This window comes from Cygnus olor, chromosome 19, assembly GCF_009769625.2.
Source record: "Cygnus olor isolate bCygOlo1 chromosome 19, bCygOlo1.pri.v2, whole genome shotgun sequence".
In the NCBI taxonomy this organism is placed as follows: domain Eukaryota; kingdom Metazoa; phylum Chordata; class Aves; order Anseriformes; family Anatidae; genus Cygnus; species Cygnus olor.
In genome coordinates, this window is record NC_049187.1 from 8,547,092 (window position 1) to 8,568,247 (window position 21,156).

The window sequence follows — 21,156 nt, forward strand, 5'->3', positions numbered from 1 at the left end:
CGAACCCGCTGATGTTATCTTCCCTGTGTTTTTATCAAGCAGTGTGGGGGGAATGAGTAGCCGCTCGTTTGTAGCCGGATGCTGTCCCTGATGGAGAATTATTGATAGAGAGGGGTTGGGGGGTGGGCTCTCACCCTGGGGTCGGTGCCATTTGAAGTCTTTGTGTGAAGCAGCTGAAGTGGTGATGCATGTATTTTTAATGGTGTTTTGTTTTTTTGTTTATCCTTAAAAGGGCAACTCTGGTGGCGATGGCCCCCCTGGTCCTCCTGGCGAAAGGGTAAGGCAGCGCCGTGGGGCTGGGGCAGGGACCTGCAACCTCTGCTGGTTTAACCCGGCAGAAGAGGTGGGGGCTCACAGCGCGGGGGTTTTCCTGCAGCGAGCACCCTACCAAGTGCCCCGTGAAGCAGAAAGGGGTGGGGAGCTCCCTGCAGCCAGGATACGGCCTAAGAAAGTGCTTAGAAAAAAAAAACAGGTGAAAATTATTGGTGTGGAGAGAGGTCTCACAAGTCACACACAGCCCTTACGGCGCTTCTGAGCTCTACAAGTGAGGCTCAAGTGGGCCTTTGGATGTCCTGTGCCAACGTTGCTCCGTGGGAAAAGGGAAAAGCCCCCCACACTGTCTGTGCTGACAGCCAGAGCCTGGTTTCTGGAGGAGTTGGATCCTCCAGGACCTCTTCTGCTTTCCCCAGCCTACAGCGTGCTCGGTGGAAAACAGTGAAGCGATGGGACTTTCATGACTGTAACCTCAATATCTGCAATTTTTAAAAATTTTTCTTTTGCCTCTAAATTCTCTACAAAATTTCCCAGGTGGGAAACATGGAATTGGCCTTGTGCTTTTCACATTTCGATGGCTTTGGGCGAAGGGGCATTTGCTGATGACACTGCAGCACGGTGAAGGGCAGCGGGTGCCTGCAGCACCGGCCCCAGAAGAGCCGGACTCCTTCTCATCCCTGCGTGAGCTGGTAGCTCCTGGAGCCCTCGCTTGAGCTGGGATGGGAGAAGACCTATTTTTCACAGCTTTGGGAGGGAAAGGGGGCACTAAGAGGTGGACGACCCTCTTTGTGTTTGCAGCACTTTGCCCAGCTGGCCAGGATGCTCGGCTACACGTGCCCTGTGGTTCTTACTTCTCCAAGCTTTTTCTTTTTTGAGGGATGGCCCCATGCAGCTGTGCCTTGCACTTCAGTAGCATTTCTTTGGGGCAGAACGAGCCCTTTTTCCATTTCTTTGTGATCATCTACTGTTCACACAGAGCTGGTATTTCATAGTAAAGCATATACACTCCTTAACCATGTGTTCTCTGCCTTGTTTTGTGTCCAGGGACCACCAGGGCCTCAAGGACCAACTGGATTTCCCGGACCAAAAGGCCCCCCTGTGAGTAACTCTCTTTCCAGAACATACAAAAACGTACATAAAGATTTTTTTTTCCAGCCAGCTGTAATTGCCTGTGCCATCTCAGTCTTAGCTGCTTCTCTGACAAGTGGTGACATGCCCAATAAAAGGCATTACTGAGCCATCATGATAATAACCCGGCGGTTTAAGATTTTAAATAGGCAAGTAAATTACAGCTGATTATAAATGTTCATTTCCTAATGACTCAATATCACTAGGATCTTTCATGGTTACTCTGTTCTTTATTTTTCCTCTGTACACTGGGATGACAGCACAACAGAGTAACACGTCTGTCTCTGCAATTATTGTACACTGGTGGGGAGCCGCAGAAAAGTTTTTGGAGTGATTTCTTTCCCTGTGGTGACAGCTCGCTTAGTGTCTGGATCTGTAATATAAACCTGTAAGATCTCTGGGGGATGTGTGGGAAAGGGATATATCTTTTAGGGTTCTAAGCACCCCCATTTCACTGTAAAATGGGTAGGAATTATTGCAAGGATGCAAGCAGGTTCGATACAGTCCTTTACCTTATTTTTACTACTGCACTTGGTCATGGTCCCTCTCACCCTGATTTTCTGCCGTAGGGTCCTCCTGGGAAGGATGGATTGCCTGGTCACCCCGGACAGAGAGGAGAAACTGTAAGTAGCCAAAAATCCTGGGCAGATCATTAGTCCTGAGCCTCGTCTTGCTGGTTGGTTTCTCTAAACCCCTCTGTGCAGCTGGGGAGATGGGGCCGCCCGTTTGTTTCCCCCCGAGGTCTGCGTGTCCCCAGCTGCGTGGGGTGGTCTACAGGAAGCAACCCTCTTCTGAGCAGGACGACTCGGGCTAATGATGATTGGGGTGAAGGCCGTGCACCAAGCCCTCTCTCTGGCCCCGTAATAGATCGTGGGGGGCACGTGCATCGTGCACAGAGCGGATTTGAGCAGAGAGGCAGCGAGGGCGGCGAGCAGTGCCGGAGCAGCTGGCTTTCTGTGTGCTGCAGGGGCAGCTCCTGGCTAGGTGGGAGGATGGTGGCCGGGTCAGCACCCCAGGACTCAGCGTGGTGCTTACTTTCTGAAGTGGAGAAGGAGCTGGGAGTGATTTCTGTGCAGGCACTGTACCCCAAGGACTCACCAGAGCACTGGTCCCTTTGTGCTCCAAGGAGGATGAAGGGAGGGCTGTGCCTCTGCCCCACTCGTAGGAGCACTGCGGGTGAATCTGTGCTTTCTTCCCCACTCCCTTTGGAAACGTGCAGGTTTTAGGTCTCACAACTCTAGGTCTGTGATAACAGAGATCTTTCGTGCAAGACAGGCTCGCTCCTCAGCTGGGCAGCGCTCAGCTCTCTGCATACAGCTGCCTTAGGTCAGGGGCAGTTTTACTTTCTCTGGAGCCTACCATGGGGAGAAATAAACACTTTTTCCTTCTTGATGCACCATGTGGCCAGCACCAAGAACGGTTGCACACCAGAAAAGAGTTGCAGCCCCGTTCTGGCAGTGCTTGTTTCAAGAGGAAGGCAACTCCCGACCAAGATCCGTGGTGCAATGGTTTTGCTCTAGCTTTTCTGTCCACGCCAGTTACTGCAGCACGCTCACCTCTCAGCCCTGCCTTAGCACATCAGTCAGAGCATCTCTGCTGCGCTGCCTTTTAGCCAAAGCTACTCACAAGGGTCTCGCCAAGTTTTGCTTAAGGCCTCCCCCCCAGCAAATGTCCCTTGCTGCAACCCATGGAGCAGCTTCTGGCCGTTCAGGTACCTTACCGCGTCGTGCGCATACTGCTTTGTCAATTTTAAAAGGTTTCGTTGCACAGATGTAATCAGTGTTTCTCACCAAAGGAGAATGATGAGGCATGTGGAAGGTATGATGGCTGTCGTGCGTCTCTGGTGGTCTGTTCTCTGCCCCTTTTTGCTTGAAGGATACCCTAAGCAAAAATGACTGTTCTGCCGTGTATTTTTTCTGCATGCAGTAATTAGTACCTCTCTGTTTGGCGTTTCTGGGGATGTTGATTCTTTTTCCTCGGCTGTTTACAATCCAGTTCATTTGCTGTTGGTATGTCTCTCTCCCCAGCACTGCATGCTGCATGTTAGCAAATAGACTCCTTGTTCTGTGTTTATTTTATGGGAAGGAAACCCAACTTCTTCCACTCAGCCTTGTGTTTTTCTTCACCGCCTTTCCTAGCAAATGAGCATTGAGAAGGCTTTGCACATCGTGCGTTTTTCCCCCCTCAACTTATCACACAACAATTTAATTAACTTGCCTGGCATTTGCTAAGCAAGGCAATGCAAACACTGCTCGGTGCCACACAGGGTATTTATGCTCTGTCAGACTTTATGGCGATGGTTGTGGTATTCTGAGCGCACAGTCCTCAGGTCAGGATTAACTTAAAGATGGAGGGAAGAGTTTTCACCTGCCAGAGTCTGCTTGTGACATTTAGTCTTCCTTCACTGAGTTATCTCTAATATCCAGGACACCTATGCTGAAATCAGAAAAGGCAGTAGAAATTTTACTTGAATCTGCTGTTATCAATTTCTGAGACTGAAATAAAATGGCAGATTCTCAAGTCTGCATGAATATGAGTGGAGAATGGGCTTTCAATCATTTTGGGTCTGAAAGCATTCCCTGATAGCTGCCTTTGGGAGTAACTTGCCTTTCTAAAACCTGTTAATCTTCCCCATGAACAAGCAAAGATCGCTTTCCCCTGAATCCTCTTGGGATGCATGCAGACACGTGCAGAGACCCAGGTAGCAGAAGTCACTGTTTTGTCCTCCTGCCTTGCACAGTGCCAAAAAGAGAGGAGGTGAACATAATAACAAATTGAGTATGTTTTCCACATCAGTAAGCTTGTTAGTGCACTCTGTACCTTCATGCTAGAAAACCTAACACCAAAACACTGAAACAAGTCTGTCTGTCAAATAGTTCCCTTGATTTTGCTCTTCATTTAGGAGCAAACAGTCATGCTGAAGGAAGCCAAAATATTTGGCCGTATTAGATTTATTAAGATGGGATCTAAAAAAGACAAGAGAAACAAAAAATAAAAGCTCTGTGCCCGTGGTTCAGACAGGATAAAAGGAAACTCCTTTCTTCAGATTAAAAAGAAAAGTCCCGCACGGAGCCACTTGAAGTATTTTTCTAAGATAAGAGCTTAAATTGTACATTCTTTTCCTAATGATGGCTTGCCATTTCCTCATCAATGACACGATATTTTCTGTGATCTGCAGACAGCTAGAGTAGCTTTGAGTAGTTTCTTAGCATGACACGGAACCGTTGGCTTGGGACTTATCTGCTCATCTTTTGTGGCAATGAGAAAATAGCCTGTATGCCCTAACTGACATTTCTCAAGCTTGTCAGCCTGCTATAGTAAGACTGATAATTAATGTGCTTTTTAAAGAGTGGCTTAGGAGAACTAAACAATTGCAGTGGTGATAGTTCATTATTGCCACTCTTTAAATGTCGTTATAAGTAGCTGTCGTGGAGACTTCGTTACTCATCATTTGGCCATCCAGAGAGAAACACGTCTGTGATTTCTTTCAGCAGATGTTGAGGAAGGAAATAAAACTCTGCAGGGCTGGGGACTGGCACTGCCTGCAGTCACCCAGCCTCAGAGCTCCCGAGGAGTGAAGCTCAAACTGGGAACTGCTCTGGAACTGGGAGCAGGAGAAGGGAAATGGTGATGAAGAATTGCTAAGCATTAAGAGTGGTGCACGTTCTGACTCCTTAGTAGCCATTTCCTCTGTAGGTTTTATGAGCGTAGCAATTTATTATTATTTTTTTATATGGCCAGTCCTTCAGCCAAACCACAGTAGCTCCACCAAACCAGCAGAGCTGAGCTGAAGATCTGATGGCCATCCACTAAAACACCCACTCCTTCCCTGAGGCAGCACCCAGAACCCTCCACTGGAGCCGAAAGGCTTCGATAGTTTCTTTCTCTACCACTCTCTTGCCCCCATAAATGTACAGATACATATTTTACATTTTCTGTTTGATTTCTCCTTTCCTCTGCCTTCGGGTGCCCTTCACTCACGGTCAGCAGCTCCGCCAGGGAGGAGCAGGCAGCAGCCGGCTGTGAGCCTCATGGGAGTGCTCCGTGGCAGAAGTGTCATCTCTTTGTCTTCTCCCTTTTTCTAACAGGGTTTCCAAGGCAAGACCGGCCCTCCAGGCCCCCCTGGTGTTGTAGGCCCTCAGGTAAGGAACAAATATTGGTGCTTGCATCAGCCGCTTGTGGCTCATCTTTCCGGGTACAGCATGCGTCCTAGGGTGGGACAGAACAGGATGGTGCTTAGACAAGGTGTGTGAGGCTCGCTGGAGATGAGGTGGCTCCTGTGAACTTAACAGAGCTGCTCTGGTGTAAAACGGGTGCAGGGTGGGAGACACAGACCAGCTGTGTGCAGCCTGACAGAAGGACCAAAGAGTTCGATGTGATTTAGAAGGGCTGTGCAACCTACCGGGGCAATTGGAGCAGTAGGAGCATGATGCAAGAGTGGTGTGACATTTCGTTATGAGGAAGTGCATCCCTGCTTAACCTAAAGTGCTGCCAGATTCTGTCAGAATTGTGCTTTTTTTTTTTTTTTCTTAATTTTATTTCAGTTGCAATGATCTCAGTGCAATCTGGAAATAATAACTACACAGCCAGAATTTGTACCCCTTAAGTACAAGCATGCAGGGCTCGTGCATCGGTTTCGTAGGTGGAGTCCTAGGCTGAGAAGGACTGGGGTTTGGTTGTCTTCTTTCCTGAATTGCCAGGGAGGTTGCTCTTTAATTACAAAGCAATTAATTTGTCCTCTTTAATGACAGTGTAAATTCTCTGATTTGTAAATTCCATGATTAGGGGCAATTCCCTCACTGTGTCTATCTTCTCAAGTGCAAATTAGGTTCCGTGGCAATTTTCTTTGGCTCGGCAGCGTGTAGTTAGTGTGATGTGTGGCTGCCGAGCGATCGCGGCATTCTCGTTCTGCTTAGGCTAAGTGGCACCCTGCAGCGTGACACGAATCACAACCACGGTCACAGCAGACCCTGGCTTGCAGGGTTGTTGCAGCGTTGTGCTCACGGCTTGTGTCCTCCTCCAAAACGGGCCGCTGGGGAACCTTCTGCTCCGGGCCTCGTGGCACACTCATCACCATCAGTGCCCGTGTACGGCACAGAGCCAGGCAGCAATCGCTGTGTAGTACAAGCCTCATCCATTATTTATTCCCCATATTAGGACAAATCAGCATGATTGTAGAATACTTAGGAATTTTTCAGTTAAAAAAACAAGTAAGCGTAATAATTTGAGTGATAATCTCATTTACGTGAACGCTTTCATTCAAATACCTCCTGTACCTCCTGTCTGTTCAGTGCAATTTTGTCCACTTCCACACCAGAGATCTTTTAGGTGCCAAAGGAGGCATCTCCGCAGGAATTCCTGGTGATGCTGCAGGGGATGGAAGAGGGAAGAAGCATCTTCCATCCCGTGGCAGCCTAAAGGAGCAAACTGCTACCCTTCACCTCCTCCTTTTTTTGCTCTGGTGACACCCACCGCCTTCTCCCTGCTCTCTGTCCTCAGGGTCCGACTGGTGAGACGGGTCCCATGGGTGAGCGGGGACACCCAGGTCCTCCAGGTCCCCCGGGTGAACAAGGTCTCCCTGGCCTCACTGGAAAGGAAGGGACCAAGGTAGGGATGAGCAGCCTGCTGGCTTCCCCTCCTTGCACGCCTGGACGGCTGCCCCTCTCCCAGAGGTGGAGAGGGATGATCAAGTAAAGAAATGATGTTTCGCAAGGGTTCGTCAAGGCTCTGGCACAGAGAAAGGCGCTGTGCCCCCATGGCATCTGCAGATCCTTAGCTGTTTGTCCTTGTCGTTGCAGGGGGATCCTGGTCCTGCCGGCCTCCCCGGGAAGGATGGACCCCCAGGCTTGCGAGGCTTCCCTGGAGAGCGAGGTCTCCCTGGCCCCATCGTAAGTCTCTGTCCTTCCAGCAGGAAGGATGCCCCAGCAGCGCAGCACGCAGCTCCCCAAATGACTCTGTTTTCCCATCTTCTTCCCTCCAGGGTGCTCCAGGACTGAAAGGCAACGAAGGTCCCCCAGGCCCCCCTGGTCCAGCAGTGAGTATCCTTGCCCTCCCAGGCACCACCTAACACATTTACAAGCTTGGCAAGCCAAAACAGAGGGTTAGTCACAGCTCGGTGCCTCCTCTGTTACTGCGTTAACTAATGGCTTTCTGGATACTGCTTTATTTTACAAGACACACATGTAATAGCTCAGTTATTTTATGGGGTTAGCTATGAACATACGTGACAAGCTGGGGGAACTGGGACGATCCAGGACATCCAGAATTTTGCTCTTAAGTCACCAGCTTTTCCTCTGAAAGTTGTTCCCACTTGAGATTTGTGCTCAGTGCAGCCCTTCTGGAAGAAAATACTCATCATTGAACCCTCCCTGCTGCATTAACCATGAAGTGGTCACACACATGTTCCAAGCTGATAACGTGCCCCCAGAAGCTGAGCTCCCTGCACCAGCCAGGGGAGAACTCAGCCGTTCCAAGGATTTTAATTAAGAAGATCTGCAGAACCCCTGGGGCTGATGGTGCCAAGCCACAGCATGGAACTCATCCCCTCAGATGTGCTCACTTACTACTTCCATGCATTTGCAGCATCCTACTGCTGCATTTCTTTCTTTCTGTATATAGATAATGCTCAATAATCCAGTAACATTTCCTCCCTCCTCCAAACAGGGCTCTCCTGGTGAGCGAGGCCCCGCGGGCTCAGCCGGCCCCATCGGCTTGCCAGGGCGACCTGGCCCTCAGGGACCTCCGGGACCTGCAGGTGAAAAGGGAGCCCCAGTAAGTACCAGTACACCAATTAACAGCTGTGGGTCACGTAGGACTAGAGCTGAGCATGGAGACAGCCCCTGGACTGGGTGTAAAAAAGGAAACAAGAAACAAATGCTGTGTGCTCCTGTGGTGTGAGCATGTGGTGCAAAGACACTGCGAGCAGAGCACGGTGGAGTCCTGCCCTGTGTGGTCCTGTCCCAGCGCTCACCAGCCAGCCCGTGCACACTCTCACGTCTTTCAGTCCCTCGGCTCGCACGTGAGATGTCACATGCAGGCGGCAGGGAGTGGGCAGGATGCCTCTGCTTGTCCCCGAGGAGCCCAGTGCCACGGCAGTCCCAAAGGGGAAGGCTGTGCCTCGAATCCGTGCCCCAGGAGCGTTGCTGGAACTATCTCTGACGTCTGGGTTGCTTTGGTTCATGCCCAGGCTCAGCCTCAGATCCAGCAAAATGAGCAAATGCTGGCATCAGGGATTTCAGACTGCACGAGGACACTTGCACTGATTGATTGTTGTTATCAGAGGTGTTTATCAGCCAGTGTATTCCACATTTGCTGGCTTATTAGGAACTCCAACAGCTAGTCCAGAGGCAAGAATTTCTTGGTGAATCATCTTTACAAACATCTGTCCTGCCAAGTATCTATATGATGTGTTATTGGACAGATGAATAGGCAATTTATATGGCATCTAATTATTCAGAAGAGAGCATCCAGGATTCAGATGCAATTAAATTATGTACAAGGAAACTGAAAAATATCCACTGTTCAGTTCCTATAAACAAACAAATTTGAGTAAAGGCTCCAGGCTTGAGGAATACAAGGAGATGTTTAAGCAGGAGGCCAGCAGAGATTGCTTTATTTGCTTCATGTATTTTCTTTTGTCCAGAGGCTCAGGAGAGAGCTCAGGGCCATTATTTAGGGATTAGCCAGGGATGGAGCTGGGGCAGTCAGGACCAGCATCAGTAAGAACTGGTTTGTGGGAATAAAAATTAGTTGGAGACTTGTTTGTCATTCAGAGAGAGGCGGCAGAAAGTTCAGATTAAATCTAATTGTATTGCTACAGCAGCAAAATTGCAGCTGTGACCTGGGTATTCGCCATTTAGATTTGTTTGTTCTTTATCTCTGGAGATAGAATTTTTGTCTTGTTCAGAGAGCAAGCACAGAGAGAGAGAGATCCAGGAAATATCATCTGGAAACCAGTCTTGCTCTACATGCCCATCCAGTCAGGGTTGTTTTCAGCTGAATAAAATGTTACTGGACTGTGACGCGTCGGTCGGAGGGTGGAGGTGAGCTCTGCCTGACCTGTCTGCTCCTTCTGCTTCCAGGGCGAGAAGGGTCCTCAAGGCCCAGCGGGTCGGGACGGCATCCAGGGCCCGGTGGGACTGCCGGGCCCAGCAGGTCCTGTCGGGCCCCCTGGCGAGGACGGAGACAAGGTGGGAGCAGTCCCCCTGCTGTGTGGCGTCACTGTGGGGGAGCGGGGCCACCTGCCCCATTGCCACCGTGCTGGTAGCAGGTGGGACGTGCTGTCTGCTAAAACAGGGATGTTTTGCGGTGCTCACAGTCCTGCAATTTGAGCAGAGTCGGGTCTGGGAGAGAATCAGCACTTTGTCAGCCAAACCACTCACTGAAATCCAGTTAGCCTTCCCCGAGCCTGTAGCAGGTGGCCCGCCCTCAGGTGCCTGGCCTTTCCAAATTAATTACCTTTCCCACTCTCTCATTAAGCCCCTCTAGGACTGGAGGATTCTTAGAAAGCGTTAGCTGGGATGTATCACTCACCACCACTAACGAGGCCTGCAGGATGTTGCGTCCTGCATCGTGCGGTGGCTTGGGAAGGTTTACTGGTACAGAAGGGTTTGGTTACAGCCAAATCACTGGCCCTTTTCAGAATTTCTGGGGGGATCTGTGGGAATCAGCATCTTTTGGATGAGGACACAGAAGCTAACTGTGCCCCTTTGCTCCTGGCAGGGCGAGATCGGGGAGCCTGGCCAGAAGGGCAGCAAGGGCGACAAAGGGGAGCAGGTGAGTGCACTGGGCATCGCCAGCAGCTGCTCTTTGGAGGAACATGTGGTGATGTTGTGTGGCTTGCTGGAAACAGAAAACGGTATCGTTTTAACTTCTTCTCACTCCTTTCTCTTCTCCTTTGCTTCATCAACTACCCACACAATGTGAAACAAGAGCGAGTGCCTGAAGTGTTTTTCTCCTTCAGCTCCCTGGAACACACTGAGGTGTTTCCATGTCGCCCATTGACTGTGTAAATGTCTGAAACATCAGCAGCCCTTGCTGTTAGAGCTGGGTGTTTGGCTGCAGTTACTTTTCTGGTTGCTTATAGCACACTGAAGCATCCTTTGTGCGCTCAGAGGCTGAGGGATGGAAAATAAATTGCACGTGTGTATCTAGAGGGGACTGAGTGGTGTGATATTGCCTTGCTGGAGCAAAGATGTGTGACTGATGGCTAAAACCAAATTTAAATGTACTGAAGGAAGAGGTCAGGTTGCACTGGTTTTGGCTTCTTGGTCGTGGAGGCAGGTAGCTGCACCCCCCAGGAGGGGATGCTGGAGGTTAACGGTGATCTCTCAGACATTTTATGCTACACAGAAACACACAGATGGCTTCCTTCTCTCCAGAAAGATTTCCAGCTTCCACCGCCCCCAGAAAGTGTTTTGCAAAATGAGTTTAAGCATGTCCTCAGGCGCAGCGCTGCTGCACCAGCATTGGTGCACCAGGGACCCTGTCCTCTGACTGCCCTCTTTCGGGGATTTATGCTGGTTTAATGGATGCTGTGCTTATTTTACAGGTGAGATTTTTCACCTCCTGCTCCTAAATGTGACATTGCACTTCTGTTTCATGACAGGGTCCACCAGGTCCTACTGGCCCCCAGGGTCCAATCGGTCAGCCAGGCCCAGCTGTGAGTATTGTTAGCAGGAATCCTGCTTCTTACCAAATAAAAAAAATGTTTTGGGAAGCTCTGTAAAGAATTTCAGTTTCTGCCTGGCACTGCTCATACCTGGTGCATGGGGATGAGCATTGCTGGCTGCAGTGGGAGGTGCTGGGCAGGGGGCTGTGCACCCACCTTGTGCCCTTGCTAAGCCACGTTAGACTTTTTCCTCATAGGGAGCCGATGGAGAGCCAGGTCCCAGAGGACAGCAAGGCCTCTTTGGTCAGAAAGGTGACGAAGGACCTCGAGGTTTCCCTGGTCCCCCTGGCCCTGTGGGCCTGCAGGTAATTTGTAGCATCAAGGCAGTGCTGGGGGCAATGAAAGCTGGGGCTCCACGAGAGGTGTTCACAGCTAAAAATTATCCCTTCCTACATCTCCTCAGGGCCTGCCTGGACCACCTGGTGAGAAGGGAGAAACAGGTGACGTTGGGCAAATGGTAAGATGCTCTCCTCCTGTTTTCATCACCGATGTAAATATTTCTCCAGGAACTTGTCTGAAGTTTGCCTCCCCTTTCCCCAGGGCCCGCCAGGCCCACCCGGGCCCAGAGGTCCATCTGGACCACCAGGAGCAGATGGTCCCCAGGGTTCTCCTGGGGGAATAGGAAATCCTGGCGCAGTAGGAGAGAAGGTAAAGCATCCGCACAAATCCAACTGAAGCCTGCAAGAAGTCTGCTACTTGTTTGGGGGCTTTGCTAATAAGGAGGTCTTCTTCATTAAGATATCAATGTATCGTTAATCATTTAAAATGGAAAAGGGAAATGGAAAAGCCTGTCCAGGAAGATAAGGCAGTCTGCTTGTTGGCCTAGCTGGGATATTGAACGCTCCCATGATGTGAGCATCATCCTTGCTGCGCTCATGTGAAATGAGACCTCGAGAGGGCTCAGGTGGATGAGTGCCACTGCAGACTGTGTCAATTCCCACAGTTGTGGCGGGCTCATTAACAAACTTTGGGAGGATTTGTTTTGGAGCCTGAGCTGTATTTTCATGTGATAAGGTGAGGATTAGGGCAGGTGAATGAGGTGGTGATGGGGTAAATTCATGGCTGTGGTCATTTTGTTCATCCACCTGGTCTGTAAAGAGGTGCCATTTAAAAAGAGGCAGCTTCTCCCGACCTGAAACATGTTTAATGCTGTCCTTGAGGTACTTGTACTAGTGATTTCTTCACAATTAAGTAAACAGATCTATTGAGATATATATATATATGTTGTGTATTTTGTTATTATAAGCCAAAAAGATGGAAGTGTACCTGAATAGAAAATAGTGAAGTGTCCCCGGCATGTGGTGTGGCAGCACCCAGCCTGTGCCTTGCTGGAGCTCGCAGTTCTCAGCAGGCCCGAGGGGTTCAGCACATCAGCAGAAAGCTCAGCACCCGGCAGAAACAGAGCTGTAGGCTTCCTTTTTTCTCCCCTGCAGGGTGAACCCGGTGAATCTGGCGAGCCTGGTCTTCCCGGGGAGGTTGGCCTGCCGGTGAGTATGCTACGGGATGTGGTGGAGAGGAGCTTTTTGTCCCTGGTATCCCCAGGGAGCTGGTGGCAGGGGTTTTGGGGAGGGGTGGGTGTGGATGGGGCTGCAGGGACTGAACCAGCCGGGTTCTCAGTTTGGGCGTCAGGCAGAGGCATTGCCATGGTACGGGGTATTTATAGGACAGCGTTTAGTCACTGAATGCATGCTGCCCACAACAACAGGAACACCATCAAATCTTTGTGGGAAGGAACTGCTAAATCACGTCCTTGTGCTTTGAGATACAAAGAGAGTCTTGTTCACAATTGATTAAAGGATAATTAGGGATCGGTAAGTTGGTTTACTGGATAATAGAAACATCCTTTTTCTTTTACAGGGTCCTAAAGGTGAAAGAGGTGAAAAGGGTGAAGCAGGTCCCTCTGGTGCTGCCGGTCCACCTGGTCCCAAAGGTCCACCAGGTGATGATGGGCCCAAAGGCAGCCCTGTAAGTACCCCCTGCTGTCAAAATAGTGCTTCCTTGTCTTGCCCTGTGGAGATTTCCACATAGAAAGATGTTTTCCAGAGATTGTTGTGGAAATTTGAAAGTTTACCAGCCAGAGAATTTCCCCTCAAATAATATGTGCTATTAATCCATTCCTTTAGGGTGCTGATGAGGAAAAGACCCAGCCGTACCATATCTTGCAGCGTTATTTGAATTGTTAGTCCTTTTCGCAGGCTGTCAGGAAACTCATACTTATGGAGAGGGCCTGCAATAGGATTATTCTGCATTTGAGCTTATGCATTGCAAGGGTCCTCTGCCTCTGTACCAGAGCAAAGCTTCCAAGATAGCATAGAGGAGATTTATGTGAATCTGGGAGCAGTACCTCTGGGGTCAGATCCCTGCTGATGCTAATTGCTGTAGCTCTGTGGAAGCCAGCAGAGCTGTACTGATTTATACCAGATGACAATGGTACAGTATTTGTCTTGCCTGCTCCTTTGATGCTTGTTGGCTGAAGAAATTCATCATGCGATAAGCAAAGATGGCATGAAACAGCAAAGGAGGCAGGGGAGTTAGTCATCTCTCTTAACAGATGGGGTTTGGGGATATTGCATTATCGGTTCAAACTTAGTGTCTGAGCGCTGTTCTCAGAATCGTTTGAAGTGCACAATAGGCATTATATGCAGGAGAGTGGTGGAGTTGTTTTAGTCATTAAATGCTTTGAGAGGATCTTCAGGTGAAAAATGTTACACATCGTGTAGTAAAGAAAAGCAAAACCTTCTAATCTGCACATTCTCCAAAGCTGAGAGGGTTTCACTGTCACTTGTCTACTATATTTATGAAAAACTAGATGAAATTCCCTGTGTAGGTACTGGAGCTTTGTATAGTCTGGCTGCAGAGCTGCTGCTAACTGTAATGGGATGAAATTACTGAAGACACAAAACCGGGATGTGAACTGGGACTGGGTTTGAGGGTAGGGAATTGGGATTTTGCTCCATGGGGCATCTCCCCATGTTGCCAGTGGGGTGACAGGTACAGTGCTCTGCAGGTCTCCGGGTGCAACCTCTGACTTGGGGGTCTCCCTCTTCTCTCTTCGCAGGGTCCAGTTGGTTTCCCTGGTGACCCCGGTCCTCCCGGAGAACCTGGTCCAGCTGTAAGTGTTTGTCTCACAGAGGGGCAATTAGATTCTTCCCCTTGATTTTGTGAAATATGATTATGTGCTGTTCATTCACCAGTAGCTCCTTTGGTCTTTGCTCAGGGAAAGCATGGGAAGTCCCACCGTAAGACTGTTCTTCTGCCCACCCCGCAGCCTTTGGGGCAGCAGCAGTTCCTATCCACAGTATTAAATATGCTATTTGGGAGGTTTGCTGGCACTCCCAGCAAGAGATGGGAAGGGATGGTTCCTGGTGACCTGAGGACAAGCTGAACCACACCTACTGGGTCTGACACTTTATTTAGCTCCAGTTGTACCCTAAATATTGCTGCTTGTTTCCTTCTTCTTCTGTTTCAGGGTCAAGATGGTCCCCCTGGTGACAAAGGTGATGATGGCGAACCTGGTCAGACTGTGAGTAACTGCATGGAAGGGATCTGTGTTCAGTCCCCACAGTGTCTTTGTGCAGGTCCAAGGGCTTTAACACAGAAGGACGTACAGCAACTAATTCCCAGCAGCTTCCCCTGCTGCGTGCCCCGTCCCATCCCTTCCCGTCTGTGTCAGCCTGGCTGCTGCCATCCATCCAGGCTGCTCAGCAACACGTCCAAAAAGCAAAACTTAGCTTACAAAAAAAACAAAATCTAGCCTTTCGTTTTAAGCTCGCCATGCCTTATGGTATTACATGGTGGGAAGGGATAAAACAAGATACCACCTGCACCCCAAGGAAGTGCTGGGAGTTGTACTGGCCGCCCACGCCCCTACTTAGCACAAACTCCAAATCTCAGCTGGAGTTTTGCACGCTTGCTCCTTCTTCCCATGTCTCGTGGTGCAGTTATGGCTTCTCCTCCACTCTCCATCTAGGGTTCCCCAGGTCCCACGGGAGAGCCAGGACCCTCCGGACCCCCAGGAAAAAGGGTAAGCTGATTGTTTAAAAATATTTTTCTGAATGTACTCGTGTTGATTTTTTTTAACCGATTTTATTACTCCATCTGAAGTAAATGCCAGGCAGTAGCATGTATAAAAAAAAAAATGACATGCCATCCACAGCCATTGGAAATCAATGGGAAGTTATCAACTAAATTTCATTGCTTTTTTAAAGATTCCAACACCCAAAAGAAAATATAAATTTAAGGTGTTCCTTTACTTTCTCTCTCCTGGTAGAGACCAGGGATTTGTTTATCAAGGAGCTAATTTATAAAGCTTTTCAGAGATATTTGTCTCCATGTTGTCTTCTTCTCTGCGGCTGTAGCATTGTTTTGGTAATTGCACTAGGCCGTTACAGATCAGGGTGATCTAACTGTGTTTTGCATCTATTTTGTGGTTTCTCTAGGGCCCTCCTGGTCCAGCTGGTCCCGAAGGAAGGCAAGGAGAGAAAGGAGCCAAGGTGAGAGCTGAATGGGATCTCTCTTCTAACCATATCTTTCATGTGCCAATGCACTCACCCTCTGACATTGTTACTGAAAGACAGTGATTGGATTTTGCTGTGTTACAACAAAATAGCCTGAGTCTGGGGCCATTGGCCTCAAATTAAAGTGTATGTTTCATCTTCGAACAAACTCTGTGGAGATGATTAGAGCTTGGTAAGGTCATGGGAATATTTTTCTTGCTTTGAAATGACAAAGTGCCATATTTGGCAATTTAATGTGTTGTGAATAATATGGCATGCAGAGCTGTACATCATATCCTAGGGCAAACACAGCATTATTGGACCGTGGCAGTTTCATTAGGGGTGGTGGGGAAACGGAAAGTGGGATTGCAAATTACAGATCTAATTGTTGTGGCAGGCACAGGAACGCTGGTGGAGGAGGATGTGCTCTGCTAGCACATCTCTCAGGACCAAACCAAAGCAAGCTTCACGCTCTGGAGGGCTCGCAGCAAAGAACCGCTCCTGCTGTAAATCAGCAGAAATAGGCAAGGCTGAAAAGTGAAGCTGTTTGGAGACTTGTCCCCAGTAGCAGGGATAGGGAAGCAGCAGGAAAACCAACGAATGGAAAATTTTACATGCTATGCAGGGAATTGTGTTCACTTTGTGACATCCTGCCAGCCGCCGCTGCATCTCTGAGAAGATCGCTTGATGGCCCGATGCAAATTAAACCATGCTGTCTTTGTGTGCAGGGTGAAGCTGGTTTGGAAGGACCTCCTGGGAAGACGGGCCCAATCGGTCCCCAGGGTGCTCCAGGGAAACCCGGCCCTGACGGCCTTCGAGGAATTCCTGGTCCAGTTGTGAGTATTCCCAAACGGAGCAGAGTCTGAGAACATTTCTGCTCAGGGCTGTGCTTTAGGGGCATCTGCCGTGGAAGACGGTTTGTTCCCAGTGTAATGTGCTGTCTGCAAGTGGGCAGAGAGTTTCTGTGCTGCAGTGCCTGACAGCAGACAAAACACACTCAGTGGAAATAGAAATAACGTGATGATGAATACCAGCTCCCAGCACCTTTTGTCCGAGTGCTGGGACTGCTTGCCTCCTCTCTTGGGCAACATTTCCTGGAGCTTGAAAGCCCCTTTTCCTGTGGAGATTGGAGCACGAAAGGAGTATAAACACATTTGTCTTCACCATCCCTGAGAAAACAGGGCAAATGTTCCCTGGCACAGTGGCCAGATGAGGATGCGTGAATAATCTGAATAGCCCCAGCTGGGAGCACTGCTGGCATAAACGATGGCTTTGAGGGAATTGTGATGTTTTACAGGGTGAACAAGGTCTCCCCGGATCACCTGGCCCAGACGGTCCTCCAGGCCCAATGGTACGTCCAGACCCTCACATCTGATGAGGTTTTGAAATGGGAGAGTGTGTTTTCCATAAACTCATTCTCCCCTTTGTTTTCCCTCCTGCCTCCCAAAGGGCCCGCCTGGTTTGCCTGGTCTTAAAGGAGACTCTGGCCCTAAAGGCGAAAAGGTAAGAGTCCATGCACGACCTCGCTGATGTCTGTGTCTGGCTGTGGGGCACAGGGCGGTGCAAACACCCGGCTTGCTTTAGGGCAGGAGTCTCCTTCCCGTAGAAGGGTATGAAGTATATGTCACATACAAAATGAGCAGGCACTTGGGTGCAGCAGTTTTTTCTGCATTTGTAGCATTTCGCGTTGCAAAAAGCTCGTGCTTTCACTGCTCTGCCACTTCCAGGTGTCAAGGATAGCTACAAACTCCTATCACCTTGCTTAGGTATTTGTTTGTGTACGTGGAAATGTCTTTGATGGGTAGCTTTGGCATTCGGTTACCTCCGGAGAGAGATCGTAATTAACATCTGCTATTTTCCCCTAGGGTCATCCAGGTTTAATTGGTCTTATTGGACCTCCGGGTGAGCAGGGAGAAAAGGGCGACAGAGGTCTCCCAGGCCCCCAGGGCTCAGCAGGACCCAAAGGAGAGCAGGTAAACGTCCCATAAGACCTCCTTTAAACATGTTTTTGAGCTGGGGGGTTTGCTGCCTTTGAGCAGGTGCGGTATAGCAGAGATGGTCAATATCAGCAAGGGAGTCTTGCTGAGTTTTCAGGACTATTTTCTATTTTATACATTAATGTTGTTTATTCTACATGCGAAATGTAGAGGTGCTCCAGAATGACCCGTTTTAGTGGAAAGCAGTTTCTCAGGGCTCATATGAAAAGAGTTGAATAGGCTTGGAGGAATGGTAACATTAAATATGCATCAGGAGGACTGATTTTTAGCACTGTGTGCCTAAATGAGATTTCCCCCTCATAACCTTCTCTGGATGCACACACTTAAAAAAATAATAATAATAATTGATTTTTCAAATTTGAATGTCCTCCAAAATCAGGTGGTCAACCGTGAGCAGATGTTAATTGCATAGTAATAGGCCAGCATCACTGCATGCAAATCAATGTTGTTCTGCTTTTATTTTTCAGGGTATCACAGGTCCTTCTGGACCAATTGGACCCCCAGGGCCACCAGGATTACCGGTATGTGACAAGTAATTATCTTTCAGTTCCTGGGGAGCTCCACAGCCCTTCTGGGGTCACCTTGGTGCTCCTAGATAACCCAGTTCAGCCCTTCTGGCATGACTTTGTTTGAGGATGCTGTGGGGAACTGGGATTTCCCAGCTGAGCCCGTTAACAACACTTGAATGAGTTACAGGAGTACCCAGTGGGTGGAAGTCAGAGAGCATGCATGGACCTGTGAGAGGGATGCAGACTGGTCCAACACCAGTGGTTTTTATCTGTTTGCAAGTAAAAGTAGCATCCAGCTCAAATGGATGTGAAAAGTGGACACAAAAATGAAAGTGAACGTTAAAATTGCAGAAACTTGTATAACAGTACTGTGTCTGTAAGGAGAGGCTGACTTCTCTGCTGACAAAGAAACTAACTCCCTTCATTCTTCTCTACACAGGGTCCACCTGGTCCCAAAGGTGCTAAAGGATCGTCAGTGAGTATAGACTTTGTTAAATGAAGAGGCTGAGGATCTCTTATTAAGTGCATAACCTGCTGCGACACCTCCCCATCAGTAGCATTACAGCAATTAGCCAAAGATGACTGTAGCAAACGCAGCCTTTTCAGGCTGTCTAAGCCCAGAAGTTATAATTGGGGAAGGTTTATGTTACACGAATTGTACTTCATTGAACATCAGTGTAGAAAAGATCATAAGGAGGAATCCAATGCATAGTCCTTGGGAGACAACCCGCCATTGTAAAGCAGAGGATATTAAAAATAGAAGCGGGAGGTAGCAAGCTGAAAAGCAAAGGTGAGAAATGCATCACTAAAGCAAGCTTCGTACTACAGATCATCTATTCAGGCAGCTAAAAATTCCTCTTGTGCAACTTCGTAAAGTCTTTATTTCCACGCAGAATTAAATATTTTATCACTTTTAAGATTTTATTTGATTTATAAACCTGTTGAATTGGTTTGGAGATTTCATACGTTGAAATATCCTTCCTTTTCTGCAGAAGCTTGAGCAAAATTTGACTGCTTAATACCAAGCGTTTGACAGACATTTTCTCTTACCAAGCATCAGAGAGTAAACAAAATAAATGTTTTACTGGAGGGCAAGGTGGTGGGAGACTCCCTTTGTGTGCCTAAAGGGATAGGAAGATAGTTTTTGCTGCTAGAGACTTATTAAAAGAAATACTAGAGTGCAGTATCAGTAACAAATGCTTTTTTTTCTGAGTGATATATGTTTTTCCATTGTTTTTTCACCTAGGGTCCAACAGGTCCAAAGGGTGAATCGGGTCTTCCTGGGCCCCCAGGGCCTCCTGTAAGTACAGCCCATTGCATGAAGTGTGAAATGAAGTTCCGATTTAACAGGTGTTCTAATGTAGATTTCCAGATAAAGATTCAGGATATCCTGAGTCCTGCCAGGGAAGAAAAGAGGTGAAGGGAGAAATTAGTAATGGGAGGAGGACAAGAGAAGATGAACTCCGTGTTCGTGCCTGGTGGCTGGGGTTTTCATTAGCACCATCGTGGGTGTTTTACATGTCTTGTGGTGCTGTTTGTCAGTGCTGATGGCTGCTTTGGCCATTTCTTCTGCCTATTCCCCATTCCCAATGAGAAGTTTTCTTCTTTCCCCCAAAATCAGGGTCCTCCTGGAGAAGTCATCCAGCCGCTGCCCATCCAGGCCTCCAAGAGGACCAGGCGAAACATCGATGCCAGCCAGTTGGTGGATGATGGAAATGCTGACAACTACATGGACTATGCAGATGGCATGGAGGAAATTTTCGGCTCACTGAATTCCTTGAAACTGGAAATTGAGCAGATGAAGCATCCATTGGGAACTCAGCATAACCCAGCTCGCACCTGCAAAGATCTGCAGCTCTGTCACCCCGACTTCCCAGATGGTGCGTCCTGAACAGAGCGGGGACGGGGAGAAAACGCTGTGGGTTTCCCACTAATAGTGAATAGTCAAGGGGAAAGATTTGGGGGACTTCTGGCCCTTGTGTCTCATGAGGAACGTGGCAGACTCATAGAGAAGAATGGGGATGCCTGATGCAAAAAAATGGTATTTCTGAAAGGTGCCACTGTATCACCTGGAATCAGAACAAACAGTCTCCCAAAAATACATATAATGTATTTTTTTGGCCTGTGAATGAGATGAAGCGTACCTACTAAGATGGTTGTTGAAGTGCCCATTGTCCTCCCTCCACAGTGCTGATTCTTTCTTCCCCTCTCTGCCCTGTCGTGCATCCAGGTGAATACTGGGTTGATCCTAACCAAGGATGTTCCAGGGACTCTTTCAAAGTTTACTGTAATTTCACAGCTGGTGGAGAGACTTGCATTTTCCCGGATAAGAAGTCTGAAGGAGTAAGTCCGTACAACTTTCTTTTTCTTATATATTATGATGATAAGAGGTTGTTTCCTAATGTGAATATTCACAGACAATCCATATCAGGTGAATTGAACAGTAGCAAGTAAAAATCCAGAACTGTTCTTTTGTTGTACAATGCTGGCTTTTAAAATACTAAGGAATATGTTTACCAAGAGAATTTCTTTGAGTAAGTCAGTTTTAAACTTTGATGTTTTCAGGCATGATAAATGCTAAAACCTTATTTTTTTACTTTGCAAAGGCAGAACTGTGTTGGTGCAGGGGCTGTGGCTCCCCACGTTTAATTCATTCCTTGTCTTCCCTCCTGCAGCTGGGCTGCCACTCTGCTGTTTGTGCGCACAAGCCTCCTCCGTCCTGGCTGTGTCTTCAGGCAGAGCAAATAAATGTTCACCTCCTGTAACTTCCCCTGCTGCTTCTCGGGGATATCTGGTTTCCTAAATGGCTTCAGCCAGTCTCAGCGCTGTTCCAGGCACTCAAGCACAAGGTTGATTAAGTTAGCATGTACTGATGTTCTTAGCTCGCCCATACTCACAACTTTTGTCCCATAGCCACACACCCTATTCTGTGGAGCACCTCTCCCCAGTGCCTGGGACCAGTTCTTGTGCTGGCCAAGCTGAAACTTTTTGCAGAGCAGCCCGGGGGAGTGCTCCCAACATCACGGTTGCGCTGCAGCTGGCGCAAGGTGCAGATGAAGCTGTTTGCTCCAGTGGAAGCCGTT

At 48.5% G+C, this 21,156-nt stretch overlaps 1 protein-coding gene across 2 annotated transcripts in view; it reads left to right on the top strand.

Moving 5' to 3' along the window:
- COL5A1 (collagen type V alpha 1 chain) overlaps positions 1 to 21,156 on the top strand; it is a 152,153-nt gene that overhangs the window by 120,074 nt on the left and 10,923 nt on the right. For both annotated transcript variants that reach the window (XM_040531072.1, XM_040531073.1), the window contains exons 35-63: positions 233 to 277; positions 1,318 to 1,371; positions 1,971 to 2,024; positions 5,490 to 5,543; positions 6,901 to 7,008; positions 7,200 to 7,289; positions 7,382 to 7,435; positions 8,065 to 8,172; positions 9,483 to 9,590; positions 10,123 to 10,176; positions 11,009 to 11,062; positions 11,269 to 11,376; positions 11,475 to 11,528; positions 11,612 to 11,719; positions 12,505 to 12,558; positions 12,929 to 13,036; positions 14,130 to 14,183; positions 14,541 to 14,594; positions 15,042 to 15,095; positions 15,511 to 15,564; positions 16,296 to 16,403; positions 16,865 to 16,918; positions 17,017 to 17,070; positions 17,433 to 17,540; positions 18,032 to 18,085; positions 18,513 to 18,548; positions 19,320 to 19,373; positions 19,695 to 19,953; positions 20,304 to 20,416. In XM_040531072.1, the coding sequence (XP_040387006.1) occupies positions 233 to 277; positions 1,318 to 1,371; positions 1,971 to 2,024; positions 5,490 to 5,543; positions 6,901 to 7,008; positions 7,200 to 7,289; positions 7,382 to 7,435; positions 8,065 to 8,172; positions 9,483 to 9,590; positions 10,123 to 10,176; positions 11,009 to 11,062; positions 11,269 to 11,376; positions 11,475 to 11,528; positions 11,612 to 11,719; positions 12,505 to 12,558; positions 12,929 to 13,036; positions 14,130 to 14,183; positions 14,541 to 14,594; positions 15,042 to 15,095; positions 15,511 to 15,564; positions 16,296 to 16,403; positions 16,865 to 16,918; positions 17,017 to 17,070; positions 17,433 to 17,540; positions 18,032 to 18,085; positions 18,513 to 18,548; positions 19,320 to 19,373; positions 19,695 to 19,953; positions 20,304 to 20,416 (2,271 nt within the window). The remainder of the gene's footprint in view (positions 1 to 232; positions 278 to 1,317; positions 1,372 to 1,970; positions 2,025 to 5,489; positions 5,544 to 6,900; positions 7,009 to 7,199; positions 7,290 to 7,381; positions 7,436 to 8,064; positions 8,173 to 9,482; positions 9,591 to 10,122; positions 10,177 to 11,008; positions 11,063 to 11,268; positions 11,377 to 11,474; positions 11,529 to 11,611; positions 11,720 to 12,504; positions 12,559 to 12,928; positions 13,037 to 14,129; positions 14,184 to 14,540; positions 14,595 to 15,041; positions 15,096 to 15,510; positions 15,565 to 16,295; positions 16,404 to 16,864; positions 16,919 to 17,016; positions 17,071 to 17,432; positions 17,541 to 18,031; positions 18,086 to 18,512; positions 18,549 to 19,319; positions 19,374 to 19,694; positions 19,954 to 20,303; positions 20,417 to 21,156) is intronic.